Source organism: Aulonocara sp. 'chitande type north' Nkhata Bay, linkage group LG18, assembly GCF_057382095.1.
Source record: "Aulonocara sp. 'chitande type north' Nkhata Bay isolate Kocher_YH1m ecotype deep benthic linkage group LG18, A_spYH_male_GT1.1, whole genome shotgun sequence".
NCBI classification, from domain to species: Eukaryota; Metazoa; Chordata; class Actinopteri; order Cichliformes; family Cichlidae; genus Aulonocara; species Aulonocara sp. 'chitande type north' Nkhata Bay.
Window position 1 is genome coordinate 17,626,080 of NC_141361.1, and position 21,157 is coordinate 17,647,236.

A 21,157-nucleotide genomic window follows, 5' to 3' on the forward strand; every position below is an offset into this window, starting at 1 on the left:
ACGCTGCTGGCTCACTTGTTTCTAGGATATTCAAAAGTAGAATGGGAGGCAGAGCCTTCCGGTTTCAGGCCCCTCTTCTATGGAAGAGGGGCCAAAATCCCAGTTTGGATTTGGCCTCTCTGCTTTTAAGATTAGGCTTACAAATTTTCTTTGATAAAGCATATAGTTAGGGCTGGATCAAGTGATCCTGAATCCTCCCTTAGTTATGTAGTAATGGGTTTAGACCACTGGGAGCTTCCCATAATGCACTGAATATTCCTTCGTCACTCACCTTTTTCACTCACTATGTGTTTACACACTACTCTGCATTTACTCATTAGTTATTATCAATCTCTGTCACTCTTCTACAGCCTATCTTTTATCCTGTCTCCCTGCCGTTAAAAGGGAGTTTTTCCTTCCCACTGTTGCCAAGTGCTTGCTCATCAGATTACTTGTGTATTATTATGGGTTCTTTATCTTACAATATAAAGCACCATGAAAGCACTGTTTCTGGGACTAATAAGAGTGTGTGAGGGTGACAATAAGTGTTACTTAAAATATCTGCAGGTGCAAACGGTGACCAGCGTGTGGCACTGTTTCCATTTCAGAAAGGCCAATGAAAGAGGACAAATACTGCAAACTTCCGAAGCGAAAAACATTGGAACAATTCCCAGAAGTATCGCAGTAGATATTTGATTTATGGATAATATTCAAAATATATCTATATATGTAGAGACAGTTGAATAAAAAAAGCTTTAAAAGTTTCGGCACATCTAATTCGAGGCTTTCTCGTTCACTATAAGAGCTGAATGAGTGCTTTACAATGTAAAACTATTTGAAGCATGTTTAGCTCCAAACCAGCGCTGACTCTGAGAGCTGCTGGGAACTGGTTTGTGTCAGAAAGTTGACTCAACTTTTGAAAAGTGATTAGAGACGTGTGCTCCCCCTTGTAGTTTCAAATAATTGTTACATGAGTTGCCACACATCTTTATGATGTAACAGCATATAACTACTGCCACTGCAGATTGTGAATGAATGTCTGTAGGATAAATGGGTGTAAGGAAGGCAGCCCGTGGCCTTCGGTTTCTGCTGGTTTCCCCTCCTCTATAACACCTTTTGTTAACTTGATCCCAGAATCGAAACTTAATCGCAAATTAGAAATGACGTGATATAAAAACTGAACTATGAATCTGAACTATTATGAAAGTCTATTTAAAGCTAACTAGAGAAAAATAGGACTGTAAGATTGTTTGTTTCAGTGAAATTTCTCCCACTTTTACACTGTTATTACCTATTATTAAACTACCCAACATTATAAATAGTAGCTAAACTGAGCTTTACTATAAAAATAAAGCATCGATTAAGAATCCAATCATACATGATATTAATATTGATATTATGTATTGTTACTTTCATTAAATACTTTAATTACAGTGTCCGGGTACTTGCAGTATGTTTTAACATGCTATGGAGTATTTTTCTTGCTTCTTATACTTCAGTAATATTCTGAGCACTTCCTGCGCCACTTTTTATCTCTGCTGTGAAATGAGTGCTGGTCCCAAACAGCCAGAGCCGAGCCTTCACTATGTAAACAACTCTGCACCATTCATACATCATAGTAAGAAGTGGGTGGCACGAGCAGCACGCCCCTCGCTCCTCAAATGGGAAGTTACGGTGCACCACGTGACAGCCTTCTGGACTTGACTGGCTCGTGAAAGGGCGGCGTGTGTGACGTCAACTGGTGCAGACGATACAAAACACTGCGCGAAAGTAGAGCCGCTTCAGAGAAGTGACAAGAGGTGTGTTAGGGTTGAAAAGGACGGGAGCCTGACAGTCAGCACCCAGGGATAAAAAGCCAAAAAGTTTTTTAATATCGCAAAAAGGGAGAAAAGCGCCTGCGCAGAAAGAGAAGCCGCAGCAGGATTATCGCGCTGCAGAGCTGTCACACCTGAGGGGTATCTCTATAAGAAAAAAGTTTATTTTCTCTCTAAAACCCACGTGGGACAAGTCAGCAGGGTTCATGTGTGACATATACAGCCTGGACTCGCACTGCGTGTCTCCACAATGCAACATGAGCTGGTCCATGGAGCCTGCTAACTTCTACGACAGCACCAAGCTGGGGGGTCCGCAGCAGGGGGTCTGCAAGCCGGGCAACAGGAGTGACGGCCCGGCGGAGGACGGCACCATGGTGGAGCTGAGCACCACCCCCGCCATGTACGACGACGAAAGCGCCATCGACTTCAGCCAGTACATCGAGTCCATGACAACCGTGCCAAACTTGGAGCTGTGCAACGATGAGCTCTTCCTCGACCTGTTCAACACCGTCAAGCAGGAGAAGGCGGATTTCCACAACATGCAAAGCTCCGGTCTGCCCGGTGGCATGCAGCAGCTGTCAAACGCCTACACAGCAGAGAGGAAGACGGACGGCGCGCTGGGGAAGAGCGCCTTCAGCGCACCCATCAAGCAAGAGTCCGATTGGAGTGACAGCGACATGTCTTCATCCCTGCCTTCCCAGATCGAGACCTGCGCGCAGACCTCCGTCAGCCTCCCCACGGGGCAACCGACCCCGCCGACCACCCCGGAGCCAGTCTCCGCCGTCAGCTCGGCCAAATCCTCGCCGCGTAAGCTGGGCAGGGAAAGGGGGAAGAAGGCGGTGGACAGGTTCAGCTTGGAGTACCGACAGAGGCGAGAGAGGAATAACATTGCAGTGAGGAAAAGCAGGGACAAAGCCAAAAGGCGCAACATGGAGATGCAGCAGAAGCTGATTGAACTGAGCGCCGAGAACGACAGGCTTCACAAAACCATCGAGCAGCTAACTAGAGAACTCACCGGCCTCAGAGAGTTCTTCAAGCAGATGCCCAGCTCCAGCTTTGCGGGCTCCACGAGTGCAGAGAGCCGGTGACAAATTCTCGAACTGCTTTGAACTGAACTTTCAAGAGACATACCTCAACAGACACTTGTTTTTTGTTTTTCTTACCATCTGTACCAGATGTATTAAGCTTACCATAATGGCACTGGAAAATATGATGCTGCCATATTTTTGTGGGATTTTTCCCCTGTATTAAATTATTTTACCACTGCATTTATGTGTTGTTATACCTGATATGGTACCTTTTTTTTTATAATTCCAAACTTTCTATAAGAGCCAGAGCATGATCTTTTATATAGTTTGTATGAAACCTTGAAAAGTTTGTTTTTGTTATCTGTAATAAAAACATTGCTGGAAAAATTGCAGAACTGCCTGGTCTGTGGGTAATCTTTGTGTGTCATGATTTATGCTTGAGGAAACTGACACAAGAAGTGCAACAGGAAACAGAAAGTAAGGTCAGCAAAAATGAGCCTTTTATTGACACAAAGCGAGTTAATCTTAAACACAGAAAGGATGAAAAAGTTTTAAAAAAGACAACATTTAAACCCAGAAATCTGAAGTTAATGAACCCACGTGGGCTCCTTTTGACAGCCTGCATGCCACTGCTCTACCCTTGGGCTGTCAACCCCTGGCTGGTTAGATCACATATCATTAACACAAACAGGACCTTGTCTCTTCACAGCCTGTTCCCTTCAGCAGAGCCTCAAGCTGTCAGGGGGAGGCCTTCAGAGGGAGGGAGGAGGATAAACTGGCTCGGACCGAGGCCCAGCGTGCAGATCCTTGGAGCCAGCTGAAGCCTGAGGATTGATCTCATTAGTTCCTTGCCCTGACAGCCTCAGAGGCAGATTTCTTCCAGGCCCATCCACAGGGCAGGCTTCCTAGTGATGACTCGGACATAAACGGGGATGGGGCCCACCTCTTTTCCCAACACGGCCTCCACATCGTATCCTGGGAACTGAAACAGCGAGGTTAAATCACTTGGCAGTGTTAGAGCGTTCAGAAAGCAATCAACACTTAAAATAGCTCCCTCCTATATCTCCCATACATAAAAAAAAAAAAGTTTGACAGTAATATGCAAGCATCCTTAAGCCCCCTGACCTCTGCACTCTGGCTCAGCAGTAATTCTAGTGATCTAAGTCTGAAAGCGCACATTGCATTTGTATGTTAAAAATAGCTCCAACAGCACCAGTGGGTTCTTGAGGTTAGTAAAAGCCAAAAAATGATAATCAGGCCGGGAAAAAGTGTGTCAATATTTTGGAAACCAATTCCTTCAAACATATCAATGAACAGCACGTTTTTTGTTTTGTTTTTTTCACCTCAGCAGAGAAAACTTAATGCTGACTCATGACATATTGACAAAAGATCAATGCGCTCTTCAGATGAGCTCAGAGTTATGTAACAGCTTGATAAGCACACCTACCTCACCCCCTTCCACCTCTGCGGCATTCAGGATGGTCATGATCGTCCTCTGCTGCAGCTGATTTTTTTAAAAAAAGAAGAAGACGTGGACACAGTAATGACTTTTTAATCATCACCTCAGTGCAGTAAATCCAAAACCAATGCTGCACCAGGGAACTGTGCCCTCCGCTTAGTGACAGCTCTCAAGGGTTAATGTATCAGCCGTTCGATAAGAACAACTCTGATAACTTTATCAGTTTGGCTTGCTTAGCTTTCTGATTGCAAAGTCACACACCAGCCTTTCCACAATAAAATATCTTTATGCAGATGTGCTCAGCCTTTAACTGTGCAGAATGTGGTTTTTATCTTTATGAGTCTTGCTGTAAAAGAAGACCAAGGCAGGGACCAAGGATGATCCACTGTCCTCAAGGATGGACACCTGATCTATTTTAAATTCTGTTATTTTATTTTATTTTTTTAAAGTGTTGCTTAAATCAACAGCTCAGCACCTAAAACATCCATTCATTTATCTTCTTATCGCTGTCACACCTGTGTAGTCAATATGAGGCTAGGCTAGATTAACTTTTCACTTGTTTGTGCAGTGCAAATAGCTACCTGTCTCTGTCCAAAGGACCTTTCTGATTATATTTTGTGCACGTGTAGCTCAGTTTTTCTGTACTTTGAAGGTCCAGCTAAGGTTGGGCATTGCAAAGTAGCTTGGGCTACAAATGCTGCAGTTTGTGGCATGGTTCAGGAGACTAATTAAGACTTTATATCTGATGATCTGCTGTTCAGAGAATAAGAGAAGTCACTACGTGTGTCATTACGCAGACTTGGACAAAAAGTGACACCAATTTTCACATTAAAAAAAGTGTTTCTGCGATAAGTGGTCATAAATGTTTCTAATTTCTAATCTGGCAATCGGATGAGGAAGTGCTTTCAGTATCAGATTTAATATGACTGCTGTTGTAGCTCTGTTGCTTTCATAGCATTAAAGAACATAACAGACAAAAAGTTGAGGAAGTGGCCGTCTTATGGTGGGCAACAACAACTGCTGACTGCTACAGAGGGACTTTTCTGTTGGGGGACTGAATTTCTCCTTTTTGAAAGACCTCATATTACAGATATTGACCAGAAAGTTACTGTCCCAACCCAGAAGAACCGTAGCACATCATTCCCTGTAAAATACTGAACTGTCTTTTCAAATCTCAGGTTTGTGTGGACTGAACAGACCAGATAATCTGTCTAAATCAGTGGCCTGGTAGGTGGATTCACTTACGACTCAACCTCCTTGCAACTAGTTAAAACTCATAGTTGCCTGGCGACTGCATTACATTTTTTTTCCTGTTGGAGACCGATTTCAAGTGGTGCAGCCAACTACTCCTTGGCCATTGCATGCAATTCATTTGTGGTAATACGATCATTAACTGTGATAAACAACTGAAAGATGCAAATCCGTTGATGTCTACGTACACAGAAATTCACATAACTACTTAAAACTAATACAAAATATTTACAAATAACTGACTGTAAAATGACATGAGTGCTTGTTAACCTGCTATAAAATAAGACAACCAGAGTACAACCAGTTGGCAGCCAGCTGAGTCAAGTCCCCAACTGCAAAGAAGATGAGTTGCAGACAAACTGTGTTCATTGATGTGCACCAACTCAAATTTATTGCAACATGCTGGCAGTCAGTGTTTATAAATTAGCAATTATTAGCAAACCTTCGCCAATCTGTGTAGGAGTGACTGCAGTCAGTGCGAGTCAAAATTGTGACTGTTTTGAGACAGGTTGCCTCCCACCAGGCGATCTGTGCAATCGCCTTGCAGTCGAAAGGTTGCTGGTATTGCAATATGCATTGGTGAGCTTAACTGGTTGTATTCTCGTTATATCTTTTTATGGCAGGGTTACCACGCACCTTTATTATTTTGCAGTTGGTTATGAGCTTCTGGCTGAAATCTGAATCGAAGCATTTGAGGTTAATCACCATATTACCACAAAGAAAGTGCACGCAGTGGCCAACTTGATCATATTCAGTTGCAAACTCACATCAGACTGAATTGGTCTTATTGTTGCTTTATCACCATCTTGAAGAACAAAAGCTGCTTTGAAGAAGAAGGCAACTGACTGTGAGTGCTTGCACACCTATCACTCTTTTCCCTTGTGTGACTGTAGCATTAGTTCAGAGCCAGGCTGATGCTAAGCTAACTGTCTTCAGGTTGTTCTGTCATGCACGAGTGGTAGTGATCTTCTTATCGAACGGGGCAAAGAAGTACAGTGCTTAACAAATTCATTAGACCACCTGTCACAAAAACAAGAAAACGCCAATGTTTTTAGAAATGTTACGGCCCTAGCAGGGCCTCTCTCTCTCCTGAGGGTGCCTGTGTGGGCGTGTCCCACTACCTCCTGCCTGAGGTGCCACCTTTCCCTCCTGTACAGCTGACTCCCATCAGCAATTAAGGGTATTTAAGCCCAGAGCAGGGTGAGCTCTGGGCCAGAGTGCCATTTTGTGTGGGTACAGCTAGTGAGCTGAGTGTTTGCGGTAGTTTCCAGCTAGTGAGCTGTGTAGTGTGTTGTCCAGCTAGTGAGCTGTGTAGTGTGGTTTCCAGCTAGTGAGCTGCGCTTTCCTTTTGACTTTTTGCTTTATTTGACCAACGCCTGTGTTTTGTTGGTGTTTTATGGTGATAACGGCTTGTCCGTCTTTTTTAGTTGACTTACTTCAATAAAACTGTTTTATTTAAACTGTTTCGCCTCCTTGACTCCTTTTTCTGACCCGGTCACTTTTGTTACTTCCCCCTCACCGCCTAGACCCCCCCCAGGGGAACGTAACAAGAAATCTGTCAGAAACTCTGAGCCGGCACAGTGGACTTCTCTGAGAAGTCGAAAAATTCATCAGGGTGTGTTGATTAACCATCACAGAAACATAAAATGTGAAGAAGTAATAAACAATATATTTTTTAAATATTACACTATTCTTTTAAGTACAGCCCTGAAACACTTGGATTTCTTAAAGCCTGCGATGCTGTTCTCACCTTCACCTTCATGGTGCAGTTACTTAATAAAGAAGAAGTCAGGAAGACTTCCAGCTGAGTCTTTGTGTGCGGCTTATCCACGGCAGACTTACAAGAAACACAGTGGAACTTCTGACTGCAGAAGAACACAAATATGATGTGATACATCTGCCAGGATGACAAACATGAAGCTAGTTTGCTTAATTGTGAGGACCTACGGCCTTTCAGCTGAAAGCTCTAAGTTGTCACTTCCACAAAGATTACAGGCAGGCCACGAGTACGCCGTGCTCTCATCCACACCGACAACCACGCCTGCAGACAGAAACAAAACCATTAGAAATGACAGGGGGGGACATTCATGCATGCTGCACAGCTCTGCAAGACTTTAGTTTCTGTTTTTAACCGGTTCTTTTTCATTTCTTGATATTTTTAGCCAAAGGAACAGTGATAAATGTTCGACGCACAAGTTTGAAAATGTGTGCATGCTGGTGACAGGGTGTAAGCGATAAACACATCCCTTTCAATTTTTATCTGAGATTGTCATGATAAATGCAGCAAAGACGCACTCCCTGCCTAAACATCATCACACTTGACAACCACAGTTGCAGCCCCACGACTTTGTATCCTTACACAGGATACTAAATTCAAACCTGATAATAACTTCTTGTACTTTCCATTTTGGGCCTTTTTTTTTCCACTGGTGATTTCCAGAAGGTGTGAGTGCAAGACACAAGCTTGTTTTATTTTCATTCAGCCATCTGACCAAACATGTAGAGCAACAGAGGCCAGAACACAGTGTGATTTTCGCCCTCCATGCTGACATGAAATCAGCAGATGTAGATTATTATCTGCTTGAAGCAGCTCTATAATACACCACATTTACATAATTGGAGAAAAACAAACCAAGAAAGCTTCAAAGCAAGGATGTTTAACCAAAGTAAGTGAGGTTGGTGGCAATAAATTTAATTAGTTGATATATACTTTAATTAGAACTCATACGAGTAGTTTATCATTTATGTTTCAGATGTGGCAGCTGGTGGCGATCATAACTGGTGTTAGCAAACATTATAAATCCCTAAAAGCAGCAAGACTGCTTGTGTGCACAAAAAACAATTGAGGGAAAATACCAACGTTCCCTCAAACTGTAACTCATTGTCATCAGAAGTTTAAAGCTTCGGGGGAGGCAGGCGGTTTAGTGAAAAAATGTAACAGGAATGGACAAGAATCCAGTCATTTTTCATGTTTTTGTTTGCAAAAAAATCCTTTACAATTCAACCTGAGGACAGTGACTAACAAACAGAGTGCAAACTCCTGCATCCACACCAAAGCCTCTTCTTGCGCTGTAAGCACACACTTGCCATGTTCTCCAGGAATTGAGCTAAATGGAAAAGCACGGGATCGAGTGAAAGGCAGAAGCAGACCTGTGAGAGTGCAGAGGGAGTTGGGTGTGGTCTCCAGACTCAGTGGATCCAGTCTCGCAGGCTGGGGCAGGGTCTTCGCCTGGGGCTCAGGCAGCGACTGCAAAAGTAATTCTGGCCTGTTTGTGGACTCGAGGCAACCGTCGGAGCATACCTGAATAACTGACTGCTCTGCACAGAGAAGGACACCTGGAGGTGCAAATGCCAAAAATGAAATATCACATTGAAAGAACAAGTTCTAGTCTTAAAACTGCTACTGTGGTAAAGATGTAGAAACTACCAAGTAGAAACTGCCAAGGGAAAACAGGAAGCACCGCATGCTTCTGATGGCTGATTTTACAGGTGGGCTTCAGCTGGCCATGCAGAAGTACAAAAAACAAAATATAATGTAGTGCAAGTACGGTTAGGTTCATAAGTTTCTGGGCAATGACGCGTTTTAAACTTTTCCCCTGTTCACCACCACAAAGGCTTTTAAATAAAATGCAATGTGATGTAAATAAAGCGCAGCTTTTCAGTTTTAATATGAGCGGTTAACCAAATGTATTGGAATAACTGGTCAGGAATTGCAGCCAATTTTATACTTTGTCCCCCTTAAAGGCTCAAAATTAATTCGACTCTTGGTTGACAAGCAGTTTTGTGACATTTTCGACATTAGGCGAGTCCCATTTTCTAATTTTTCCACAACAAATACAAGCAGATAAAAAAGTTTTGATGATGTGACTGATAATAGAAGTAACAGGATGAACTCTGATGTTTACATATCTATACTCTCTGCTCAGATTCACAGAAAGATAATGACCCAGAGCAAACTGTAAAAGCAACCCTAAGCGTTTCTCAAGCCATCACCTGATCTCAACCCAATGAAATATGCTGTTCAGTTATAAAACTGAACGCAGAGAGACCCACAAACGAGCAGCAACTGAAGGCGGCTGCATTAAACCCCTAATAGAGCAAATGAGGAAACACAAAACTCAAAGGTCTATGGATCCATGGTTTCTATACTTCAGGAAGACACTACAAAGGATTCTCAACAAAGTATTAAAACAACCCTGATATTTAAAATTATGCTAGTTTGTAACAATTGACTTTGAGGCTATGAACATGGGTTACTATGAATAAAAAAATGACTGCAATTTTGAAACAGTAATGGAAATCCCCTCAAATTAAAGCTGAATGTTTGCACTTTGATAACATCTTGATTAGGTGAAATAAAAAAAATAAAATAAAAAAATGTGTCACAGTCTGAAACTTATGGACATAACTGTATAAATACTGAAAACTAGTGACTAACTTCTGTAAAAAAAAAACCCACTTTTTTTTAGTATAATTCTTGCAGCTCAAACCCTGGCAGCCTCATCTCGTCACATTTCCCATACCAGCTGTGAATCATGCTGACTTTGGCTAAATTTCTGGAAACGAGGACTCCTTCTGGGAGCAACTGCACTGAGCTCTCCGGAGCTTTCCAACAAATGTGACTTTTACAATAATAAAATGTATTTTTTAATGTCTGATTAAGTAATAAGTACAGAGCTACAACAACCACAGTGATGGGAACTGTGCCTGATTGAAATTTAAAACAAAATCCTTAAACTACAATTTTGAGGTACTTACACTTTCCTAGTTAAAGCTTCAAATGTCTGTGTCCTGTTATCAGTTTCACCAGAAACATTTCACCTCTAAACTTCTCACCTGCTTTAACCTTTCTACCACTGCTTTATTCACAGCGCTCAGGTCCTCAGACCAAACTCATGTTTGCAGTCGTTAGGCCTGATGGCTGTGCCCTGCAGTAGGCACCTACTGCCTTCCTGGCACCTCCATCCTCAACATCCTTTATCCAATATATCCATCTGTACAAAGCTGTCCAAACCATCTCAGCCCTGCTTCTCTAACTCTTCTCCAACAAACTTTTTTCTCAAGCTGAGTTGTCATTTTTATTCCCATGCATCCTGGTCACTCCAAATCAAAATCTTAGTATATTAAGCCCCGCCTCCTGCCATTTTTCTCAGACCTCAGGGATTAATAACTATGAACATACTTCTTCCTCTTCTATTTCAAACTTGATGATTGGTTATTTAGATTTTGTTTGAGCACATATGTGTAAACATCCGTATGCGTACTTGTATAAACAGGCATCTGTCTAGATGTGTATATGTATAAATTGTTGTTTTATGTCTGAAATGAAAGGTTATCAACATCATCTGCCCTAAAAAAGGTATTTGTATAGCAGCTGCTTTGATGTATGACCTTTGTTGGGGTCCATCCATGTGGTTGGGAACTACTGAATACCACCTCAAACAGTCATACAGCAGTTTAACAGTGTAACAAATCATAAAATTTGTAACCATAGATGCTTTATTTTATACCTACCAGTGCTACAACACTCTAAGTTTATGAAGCTGATGATCCCAGTTTTGATTTCGTCATGAACACAATTTTAAATGCAGCTCTTTTGCTTTCCCTCCCTGAGAGTGACTTTTGCACACATGAGGCCACTGTTAATGCTCGAATGGTTTACATAAAGCTCTACCGTGTTCTTTGATGGCATCGCTGAACGACAGGCGACAGACAGCGGGAGAGTTTAGTGTTTTGAGGACGGAGGAAGTGAGCACACAGGAAGTGTTCACACACAGAGGCACAGTGCGCCTGCACGGCCTCTCTGACTGCTCCTCCTGTAGACTCGGGTCGGTGAGCACCAACCAAACCTCACCCTGGCCTACATCAGTGTTCTGCAGAAGAAACAGAGACAAAGACAAAGACAATAAAGAACACAGGCAGGGAATTACGTGGAAACCCAAATGACCTAGAAAGAGGCCAATTAAAGGAAACATGACACAACATAGCTTACAAAGCAGAAATCAGATGGTATTTATCACTTCTGTAGAAGAATTGCTTGAAAAGAGCTACGAAAAGAGGAATCAATCAACAAACAATGCTGCTGAAGGAGTGCAAGAACACTAAAAAGTTAAATAACTGTGTTTCAGTGCGGTGAGTGCATGGCAAAGTCCACCACTTTGATCTGAGCTGTTATCTCATCTTGGTCAAAGTTTAAAGGTTTCACCAATCAATGGTGAAGAACAGCGAGGCCTCGCACAGGCTGTCATAGACCGGGCGATATGAACTCTGCAGTCTACGTCAGAGCTTATCAGCACGTTAGTTCAAATGATCTCAACAGGAAGACTGCGGCGCTCCAGAGGGCAGAGTGTTTGCTCTGTTCTTTAACAGAGGTTCAATTAAATTGCTCTTTTTGTGGCGTGACAATAAAGATACAATACCTGCATTCTCTTGTATAAAACAGTGGCAATAAAAGTGCAGCGGCAGGTTTTCGTCTCGCTCTGAAAAAGAAAAGGTTTGAATCAATCTGCTGAAGATAACTTATCTCAATCTGCTGAAGATTTCTGTGTGCGTGCTCTGAGAAACTGTTCACCTGCAGTATGTCTCGTAAGGTACGTTGTGCAGGGTGAAGGTAAAGCAGGGAAGCAGTCTGATCCTCGGTGGGCTCCACTGAGCTCTCCTGGCCTGACAGCAGGTAGCAGAAACTCGGAGATGGAGCCAAAGATCGGCTTTCCTGTGGACACAGGACACGGCTAAGTCACAGAGCGTTCTCAGCAGTCTACTGCCTTCACACGGCCCTGAGAGCTCTACACACTGAGACCAAAGGAGATGAATGAAAACACATTTTGGAAATTGGCAGTGTGGATTTCTCTTTTTGACGTTTTCATGGTTTCATCTAATTTAATTAAGCTGCTCTATGCTGACTTCCCCTTTGTTAAAATGATCCGTTTGACTCTTCAGCAATGCTACATTCCTGTTTTATTGCAAGAAAAAGCTGGAAATAAGAGACAACTACAAACTCAAAGTGGTTCCAGAGCTCTGTGAACCACCGCCCACATCTCAAATTTGATATGTGATTCAGGCAGGTTGGGTGGTGTGTTCAATAATGACCAAGCAGAGTTTAGTCAGTGGGTGGGGTTAAGAAGGGTGATTTTATCTGTGCTAAAAGTGCTGTGAGCAAGGATGAAACAAATGCAGTTAAACAAAAACTGTGACTCTGAAATGTCTTTCTCCTATTTTCTTTTGTTTTGTTGGGACAGACTTTTCACCGAAATCTCTACCGCAGGTTTCACGTATGCTGGAAGAAAACATCAGCTGGTTGCTGCCAACTTATAGATCGCATCTCTGAATGAGCGAGCATGAGGAGGAAAGAAGTTCAAAGTTCAATTTGGTTATCAGGATGTCAACTAAATTCACAGTTTATATAAAAGCAGTTTCATTCCTGTTGCGTTTCAGTTGTCACAGTTTTCGGGGATTTCTTTCTGTGTTGTATAACAATGCAAACTGAACATATGTGTAATTAATTAGGGCTGCAACAGTAGCTGAATTCATTCATTATTAGTTTGTGGTTTTACTTGACTCGCAACGTAAGCATGGTCAGTCCACGTCCTCTTGTTCCTGCTTTATTGGAGGGAAATATTTAATCTAATTTCTGATCACCGAATTTAAAAAAAAAAAAAGGATTGTACTTGGAAATAAAGCATTGCAAAATAAACAAAAATTGGTTTAGAAATTATTTTACTACAATGCTAATGATTTTGTTTGGGATCTGAATTAAAAAAAAAAAATAGACATTTCAATCACAAGTTTTAAATGCTACCTTGGGCCATTTTAAAGGCTTAACAACTGATCAGCTGAATACAAAACTATCAGCAGGTTAAATCTGGTTTCAGCTCCTGTTATAGGGCTCAGCTGAATTATCTCTACAGTGAGGACTTACACTTGGCATACTAAGTGAGTCTCCATGATCCTTGAGAGGCATCGCTGGGGGCCACAGGCTGTCTATCAAGCTGAAAAGCCTGGAGCTCCTGGGAGTGAGACAAAAGAGAGAGAGAGAGAGAGAAAATACCTTGATGTATGCTCAATCATTCAGGTAATCAACAAAAAGTTGCTTCTGTTATGTGGATGTTGTGTTTTCAGTGGGAGAAACGTTTTATCACCCATCCAAGTGACTTCTCTGGTCTCAGCTGAATGCAGGTTTCTTTAGGGTTTATAAGGTTGCTGAAAATACTAAGACCAGATGAACTGAATCAACTTTTTGGGAGAGAGAAAATGTGAAAAGAGGGGCACGGGGGTGGGGGGATGGGGAGGTGAAACTAGTGAATAAGTGAGATGGGGAGCTTTCACAGCCAGTTTCACTTCCACTGAAACAGTTTTCTGCTAAAACAGAGCTTGTCCTAACAGCACCTAGAATTAACAGTGAGCATGCTCGGGCTGGCAGAGAGGAGAACCACGCTGAAACTGCTTCTTACCGGCAGGTTAAAGGCTGGGAAACATTCACACCCTGTGCAAATTATGATATTATTGTGGCACAAAAATAACAAGGTTTGGAAAACCAATTACAAGTGACATGAATTGTCCGTGACTTTAAGCCCTGATGACTGACATTTGCCATTTCTCACCGCAGTCTTAATCACCGGAATGACAGACTGGAGCAGGATCAAACTGGATGTGCTTTTATGATGTTTAAGTGACGTCAAACTCCAAGTAAGGACTCAATAATTACAAACGGGGGAATAACAGCAAGTCGCAACTCCAGCATATCACGTCAGTCTCCCGCTCTTTTGTCTATTTTCTAAGAAGCCCCTTCTGAGTTCTGCTTAGGTGAGAGCTGCCAACTTGTGCATGTGTGAGCTGTCATATCACCCAGTGGTTAACAACCTGTTAGTCAGCCTCTAATCACAGAGTTTCTTTGTGTGGAACTGGTTCTGCAGGCCAGTTGAGTCCAGTGAGGACTGCTCAAGGATGAGTAATGACAAGCTAACAGGTCTCATTCAGGACGCAGTGATTTTAATGCTGCCTTTGAATACTTAGTTTAACAAAAGTTAAGCACACGCATCTGAATGCAACAAGTGGTAATGGCCACCGCAGTCTGTTGTTAGTGATACTTAAATCTCTTTTGTTAGTGGGTGATGACTGATCATTACACATTTTCTATTTGATTTTGTTGGCAAATCTCCAAAAAAAACAAAAAACAAAACCCATGATCAATCAATCAATCGTTTCCTTAATGACAACCCATACAGCTCACATGCCAGGCTGATACAGTAACAGAATAGTTCAACCATTGTTCGGTGACAAGGGCTTATTGACACTCACATATCTGTCTCTAAAATAACATCAAGTTAGCTCGGGATACGATAAAGACCTGAGGAAATCTGATAGCCTAAAACAACTAAAAGATACCTAAAACAAGTGTCGTTATGTTGACATACAGCCCTGCTACATGTAGCCTGATATTTAATGTACAGACACGAGAGTTGTGTTAAACTTCTCATGTAACAACTGGCAAGACAGCAATATGTTTGCTAGCTGAAACGCGTGCAGCAGATTTAACTGATCTCCATCAATTTCAGATATTTCTGGTTTGGCCAAAAAAAGATCAAACCAAGATCTGCCATATAACTGGTGTATGACACTATGAAGTAACTATAACCAAGTGAGCATGAGTTGAGGTTCAAAAACAAATACAAAAAAATTGTTCTCTATTTATCAGCAGCAGTGACTTCTTGCAGTCTTGTTATCTCAGAGGTGTTAATTAGTTTGCTTTAATGTGGATTTATGGTCTGTCTGAATGTTAGGTTTTTGGTTCTGGGTGTACAAATCTATCCCACTTCAACGTTTCACATCTTTAAGACACACTATGAACAGACATGGGTGGAGAGCACGTCTTGTTGTGAGAGACTGTAAATTTCTTTTTAGGGAATATAAAGACTAAGAGTATCACTCCATGCAGTATCAAACATGCTGTTTTAGTTCCCTTCCCTCCGTTTTTAAGCTACCTGCTTAAGCCTGTTCCTCGCAAACAGAAGGTTTGAACAGCAGGTGGGTGGGGCTGCAGAGCTGTGTTCCTGAGAAGACCATATTAGGCATATCCACCCTTACTGACATCACACAGAGCAAAGAGTTAAACAAACTGTCTGAAGCTGAGTCTGATCCACCTCATTTACTCGTACATACTCTGACCACGATTAATATGAGCAGCCACCATTGCAACAAATGACAAAAATAATAAGGGAACACATAATAGGTCCACATTACGGTATGATTTCTAGGATATGCTTAGAAGTCCAGTAGTCACAATTTCTCAGAAACACATGCCTGATTTAACTCAATCTCACGTGTTTTGCCACTTGAGCTAATAAGATGGTCAATGTGCACCTCTGAAGATAGCCCATCCATCAGAGTCTCACCACAGACACCCTCTGGGGAAATTATAGGCTGCGATGGCACTGAAAATACCAAGGATGTAAACATACCTTCAGTCGGTGTCTAAATGTACCCATGTCAGTTCTTCTAACTGCTACTAATCTGGGATCTTGACTATGGAAACTCACGAGGAAAAGCGAGTATGCACCTCAGTATCATTTTACATGTAAACACAGTCACACTGCTGGCAGAACAAAATAATCTTGTTCAAAGCCACAGCACTGCCAGTTCTCACTGTATTGTAAATGTGGTTGTTAATGCTTTAAAAAAATCAGGACATCCAAAGATAAGCATACTGGAGAGTCACTGAGCACAGCGCATATGGTCCCCAGGCTACTTTACAAACACTTCTTAAAAGGACTTGTCTATGACAAGCATCCACCCAGGGCAGTTTGTCCCTGATGGCTAAAGACTGACAAGATAACCTGTGAAGCAAGATTGGTATCAGTCATAGCACGAACTTCCCCCAATTTCTGGGAACTGAAATGTAGATAAAAAGGCAAAGAGGACTTTGTGTGTGCGTGTGTTTGTGCTCTTTTTTAATGCGCTATTATTGTGTATCCTGTTAAAACCAAATGACAGCACAGGTGGTGAGGGCGAAGAAAGGGGAAGGGGGACTATGGGTTACATAGTTCTTAATGCAGGGTGATTATGCGATTAGAACTGTATAATATTACAATATTACAAAGAGAAGTGGAAGATATGGGTCTCACCTTTCTCGTGTGACCCGCTGTACCACTTTAATGCCTCTCAGCATGCAGGTCTTCCCCTGCCACATCTGGCAGTACCTGCTGAGGTCATCCTCACAAGGCAGGAGTTGCAGCTGGATCACACTGAACATCCCGTAGCTGTCCTGGACGAGCACACACAACCTGGGAAAAGTTAAGTGATTAACTATTAACATATTAAGTAAATCACTTTTTTTTTTTTTTTAAGTTGTGAATCTCCTTCTATAACCTTGAAGATACGTATTTAATAGACATGCCTAATGCATTTCCTTCCTCGTAAGTGCTATGCTTATTTCAGACTCCTTCTTTGACTGAATAGAGTAAAAAGAAATCTAAGGTTCATTTTCTATCTTAAACAAGCCGTTCTTGCTTCTCTCCCCTTAAGCCTGCTTTCTTCTGATTGGTTGACCACCACAGACAGAAGGTTTGAACTGTAGGGGAGTGGTAACAGAGTTGTGTCCCTGAGGTGAACATTTAGGTGATGTCTGATCTAGGTGACTTGGCCAAGAGGAGAAAAAACAGAGCAGTCTGGAGCCTAAGCTTTAGGGCTTACAGGGCTTATTTCTTAAATGTTGACCTCACTTTTTCATTTGAAACTGGATACGTATTGTAATAGATACATAAACAATGTGGTATAAGGAGGATAAGTGCATTTGACTCTTGTCAGTGGTCAGAGATTTATAGAAAACTATAAATATTTGTCATAACACCCTCTGAGAGGATGAAGTGAAGTACACCTGACAGCTTGAATCAAATGACGGTATTTTTTCAGGACCTCCTAAGAAGTCACTTTTCTTTCAGGACTCTCTGCATTAACGTAAGGTTCAGTCGTTCACCTCTAGCTGGCCACAGATGCCTACATTAGGTTTGTCCTCCATTTCTAATTGTTGTTGATATCAAGAGAATCACTGACAGGCCTTCGGGACCAGCATGAAGCAAATTTTTCTGCCTAGTTGACAAATTTTATCACACATAACTGGCATGAATTTGCGTCTCTGCAGACTTTTAAATGTAACCATAGTTTAGTTCATTTGCATTTAGCGTGAACAGACCGAAATATTTATAGACAGACTATATGGCCATGATATATATGCTAGAAGCAGTTTATTTAAACTGCTTTCCACAGCATGTTGGTGTGTTTTTTTGGGACACCATTCACCACCTTCCAAACTCCAGATATATTTAAGATGTGTCTTTGAAAAGGTGAACAGTACACACAAAACCAGAACCCACTTAAACAGCGTTGCTATTTTGTACCTCAAAACTTCACGCAATATCCTTTGAATGTATGTTTACACGTTATATAGATGGATTTTTCAAAAGAAGCAGATAATTACAAGCATTTTCCACCAAATACTTGTCAGGGTTTGTTATTCTGTAACAACAGGATTACTTTAATCAAACTCAGCAGCAACTACTGGCTTGTTACATGGGTTGATTGTAAATGCAAATTAACTGATCAATAAATAATGTCGAAATAAATGGTTTAGCACAAGTGTTTGTGTTGAAAATATTAGTGTAACATATTTTCTTATTCCCCTTTAAATGAAATAAAATTTTTATTTATACCCATGTAGTTCAGGATTAGTCCTGAGATTTATGACTGTTAATGCTGGTGGCTGGTTTGACAGGTTGCCGCTGACACAGAAGACCTTTGGCATACAAAGTTATGAGGCAGTGAACTGCTGTGTATGCCTGCACTCTGCTGCTCCCATTGAGCGAAGAGCTTTAACTGCTACAGGCTCCACTATCTCTCCCAGTCAAGCCCAGACACAGCCCTGTACAAGCCCTGAGAGTAAACAGCAGAGTTTATATCCCCTGGTTAGACAAGCAACGGCCAGAGAAGTAGAAGAGAAGGAGGAGGAGGAGGAAGAAAAACAAGGGAAAAGGGAGGACTGTCCATAATGCATGTGGATGCATGTGCATACAACAGACAGAGGAAAGTTTTGAGACTGTTTTTAACCGACTGATTGGGCCTACGAATGTTTTCTGTTGCTATACTTGGGTTCTGTCTGTATTTGTTTTGAAGGACCTGGAAATAGATATCTAAATATCATTCCAGACATGACTCTCGGTGGTATAAGCCAAAGATTTAACCAAGATTATTTTCAGTTGTTTGCTTAATCTAAAATCCCAAATCAGACATATACAACACTTTGTTAAATTAACAAGTTATTTTTGACACACCAGACCGAGACAAATGCTGCCCTCTCTGGGGTTTTTTTTCCGCTTACAAAGCTGTAAACATGAGTGCAGAAGTTCAGCCTGTATAGCACAGTAAATGAACCCCTGCTCATTTTATACATGATGTTTATCAGAGAAAGGAACAGCCAGCAAGTCAAAGACAAAACTTTAAAATTCTTCCAAAACACAGTAATGTTTAAAAACACATTTATATCTATATCTATATTGACTACAGCTGGAGGAAGCATGGACTCCTACTAACACTATAACTTGATTAACCAGTTCTTTTGGAGGTTTTTAATATATAGCCACACCTCGTCTGAACCTTGTTTTCAGTCCTATTGCCACCGGTGTATCAAATCCAGCTCGTAGCCATGCAGTCTGCCTTTACAAACATTTGTAGAAAAATTGATAGTTTTAAAGAGCTCTCTAAATTTGAGTGTAGTTCTGCAATAGGATGCTGCCATTGCAGCAAGTCTGTTTGTGATATTTCTTCCCTCCAAGATACTCCACCCTCAGCTAGAACTGATATTACTGTAAAGTGCAACCATTTGCACCTTTTTCAAATTCTGAAGTGGAAGCATTTAGGCAAGTCAGCCACAAAGTGTTACACCACAGAAAGTCACAGAGCAAAGTTACAAAGTGCATAAAATAGAACAGACTCCCACATGAATCCCCACTATAGCGAAGCATTTTATGTGCCCTAGTAATCCTATGAGGTATGTTGCTGGGGTCAACCTGGTAGGATCTCCAAATGCCTATTTGTTTTAAGTTAATAGGCGGGCAAGGTGATTTTTATGGAGTTAAAAGAAATAAAACAATGGATCGTGGTACCTTGCCCAATCCAGGAGCAAACCAAACCACGGGGAAAAAAGAACTAACCAAAGAAAATGAACTATAGGTTAGAAAACACCATCAGAGAGGAAAAGGGGCTATGCTTCTTACTGCTAATGGGAAAAAAAACTGTTACTTTGTTGGTTTTGGACTTCATTGTTCAGAATCTGGTCCCAGAGGGCGACGGGAAGAATAGGTGATGTCTTTAGTGGGTGTGATCCATTAGGATACAAATGGCTTTCCCTCGCAGTGGCCTAGTGTGACTATTACCAAAGGAGTGTAGAGTTCCACTGATAACACTTTCTGCCTTCCTCACCACCTGTTGCAGGTCCTCTCGGTGAACCACACCATACAGCAGTAGGGCAGAAGGCTCTCCAGTGCTGACTAACAGAAGTCGGTCAACATGTTATAAAGGAGGTAAAAGTTATTGCTGACTCAATAACATCAGCATAAACTTCGCACTAGGGGCTTTGTGGCATGGGTTTCCATGGCAAAGCAGCTCCTGTAGGTGTAATGTGTAGGTGGCCTCGTATGCCCCTAACATATTGTGTATTTTGATCAACTAATAACTAAACCTCGAATCAGAGTCATAGAAAACAGAGCAAAGCAGCAAACTTCTCACTCAAGTATGTGAAACCACAAACTGCGAGGTATTTTAGATAAATGGACGACTTATCAGTCATTTGCTTAAATACAGGATGAAGTATTTTTTATGACAAAACAAAAACTTGACTGTTAAACATATCATTAGCACTTGGGAATTCGCTCTCTAATAACTATTAAATGGTTTGCTTGATTGTATCATTTAGATATGTTAGTAATACAACTGGCTCAACTTTAAACGTTTTTAATATCTCGAGAAAACAGGCTGGCTGTATTTTTTGCATGTTTGTTTGTTGGTTGACAAATCCCATGAACAAGTGCAAAAGTAACAATGCTTTTCTGTTTGTCCACACCTGACCAAGCCTGGTGTTTCCTGCTGGAGGTGTTCATATTTCACTGATCCAAACAATTATTTTCTTAAAGGACATAAATTGCAGTTTTTCTAAACCAGGAGTAAATAAAGTTCACATTGAAAATCTTTTAGTTCATTAATACACATTTCTAATGTTCTATTGAGTATTTATTACAGCATATTTGCTACTGATAAACACTCAATAGAACATTAGACATTAGAAATGCTAATCACAGCTTGTTGTGATTCTTATGCACTCACTAATAGTTTTGGAGGTCTATAGCACAAAGTTTTTAGTATTTTCATTTAAAAAAAGAAAGAAATTAATCATTTAAAACCACAGTTACCAACAGCACAAAGCGTGGGTGATTAAAAAAGCTGCATTTTATCAAAACAAGCCAGACATTGTCAACAAATCAACATCTGACCTTTCCTAAAATATAAATACAGCTGGTAGAGTCTTGCTTGGTGTAAATACACTTTTACTTTTTGTAGAGCATGTTCAGTCCTGAAGCATG

General features: G+C 41.3%; 2 protein-coding genes across 6 annotated transcripts in view; one reads left to right on the top strand and one right to left on the bottom strand.

Annotated features, from left to right (window-relative positions):
• The first annotated feature begins 1,752 nt into the window (after positions 1 to 1,752).
• cebpd (CCAAT enhancer binding protein delta) lies at positions 1,753 to 3,216 on the top strand. Its single transcript, XM_086272693.1, has one exon. It carries the CDS (start codon positions 2,000 to 2,002, stop codon positions 2,879 to 2,881), a length of 882 nt encoding a protein of 293 aa, XP_086128819.1. The 5' UTR covers positions 1,753 to 1,999; the 3' UTR covers positions 2,882 to 3,216.
• Positions 3,217 to 3,299: 83 nt separating this feature from the next.
• spidr (scaffold protein involved in DNA repair) overlaps positions 3,300 to 21,157 on the bottom strand; it is a 42,361-nt gene continuing 24,503 nt past the window's right edge. For 2 of the 5 annotated variants that reach the window (XM_086272641.1, XM_086272640.1), the window contains 10 exons: positions 16,652 to 16,810; positions 13,450 to 13,537; positions 12,103 to 12,243; positions 11,951 to 12,010; positions 11,206 to 11,404; positions 8,682 to 8,867; positions 7,479 to 7,572; positions 7,282 to 7,396; positions 4,269 to 4,325; positions 3,300 to 3,803 (listed from right to left, as the gene is read on the bottom strand). In XM_086272641.1, the coding sequence (XP_086128767.1) occupies positions 3,684 to 3,803; positions 4,269 to 4,325; positions 7,282 to 7,396; positions 7,479 to 7,572; positions 8,682 to 8,867; positions 11,206 to 11,404; positions 11,951 to 12,010; positions 12,103 to 12,243; positions 13,450 to 13,537; positions 16,652 to 16,810 (1,219 nt within the window). In that variant the 3' untranslated portion in view covers positions 3,300 to 3,683. Of the gene's footprint in view, positions 3,804 to 4,268; positions 4,326 to 7,281; positions 7,397 to 7,478; positions 7,573 to 8,681; positions 11,405 to 11,950; positions 12,011 to 12,102; positions 12,244 to 13,449; positions 13,538 to 16,651; positions 16,811 to 21,157 lie in introns of those variants that run through there. The other 3 variants (XM_086272642.1, XM_086272643.1, XR_015126157.1) reach the window with 3 other exon arrangements.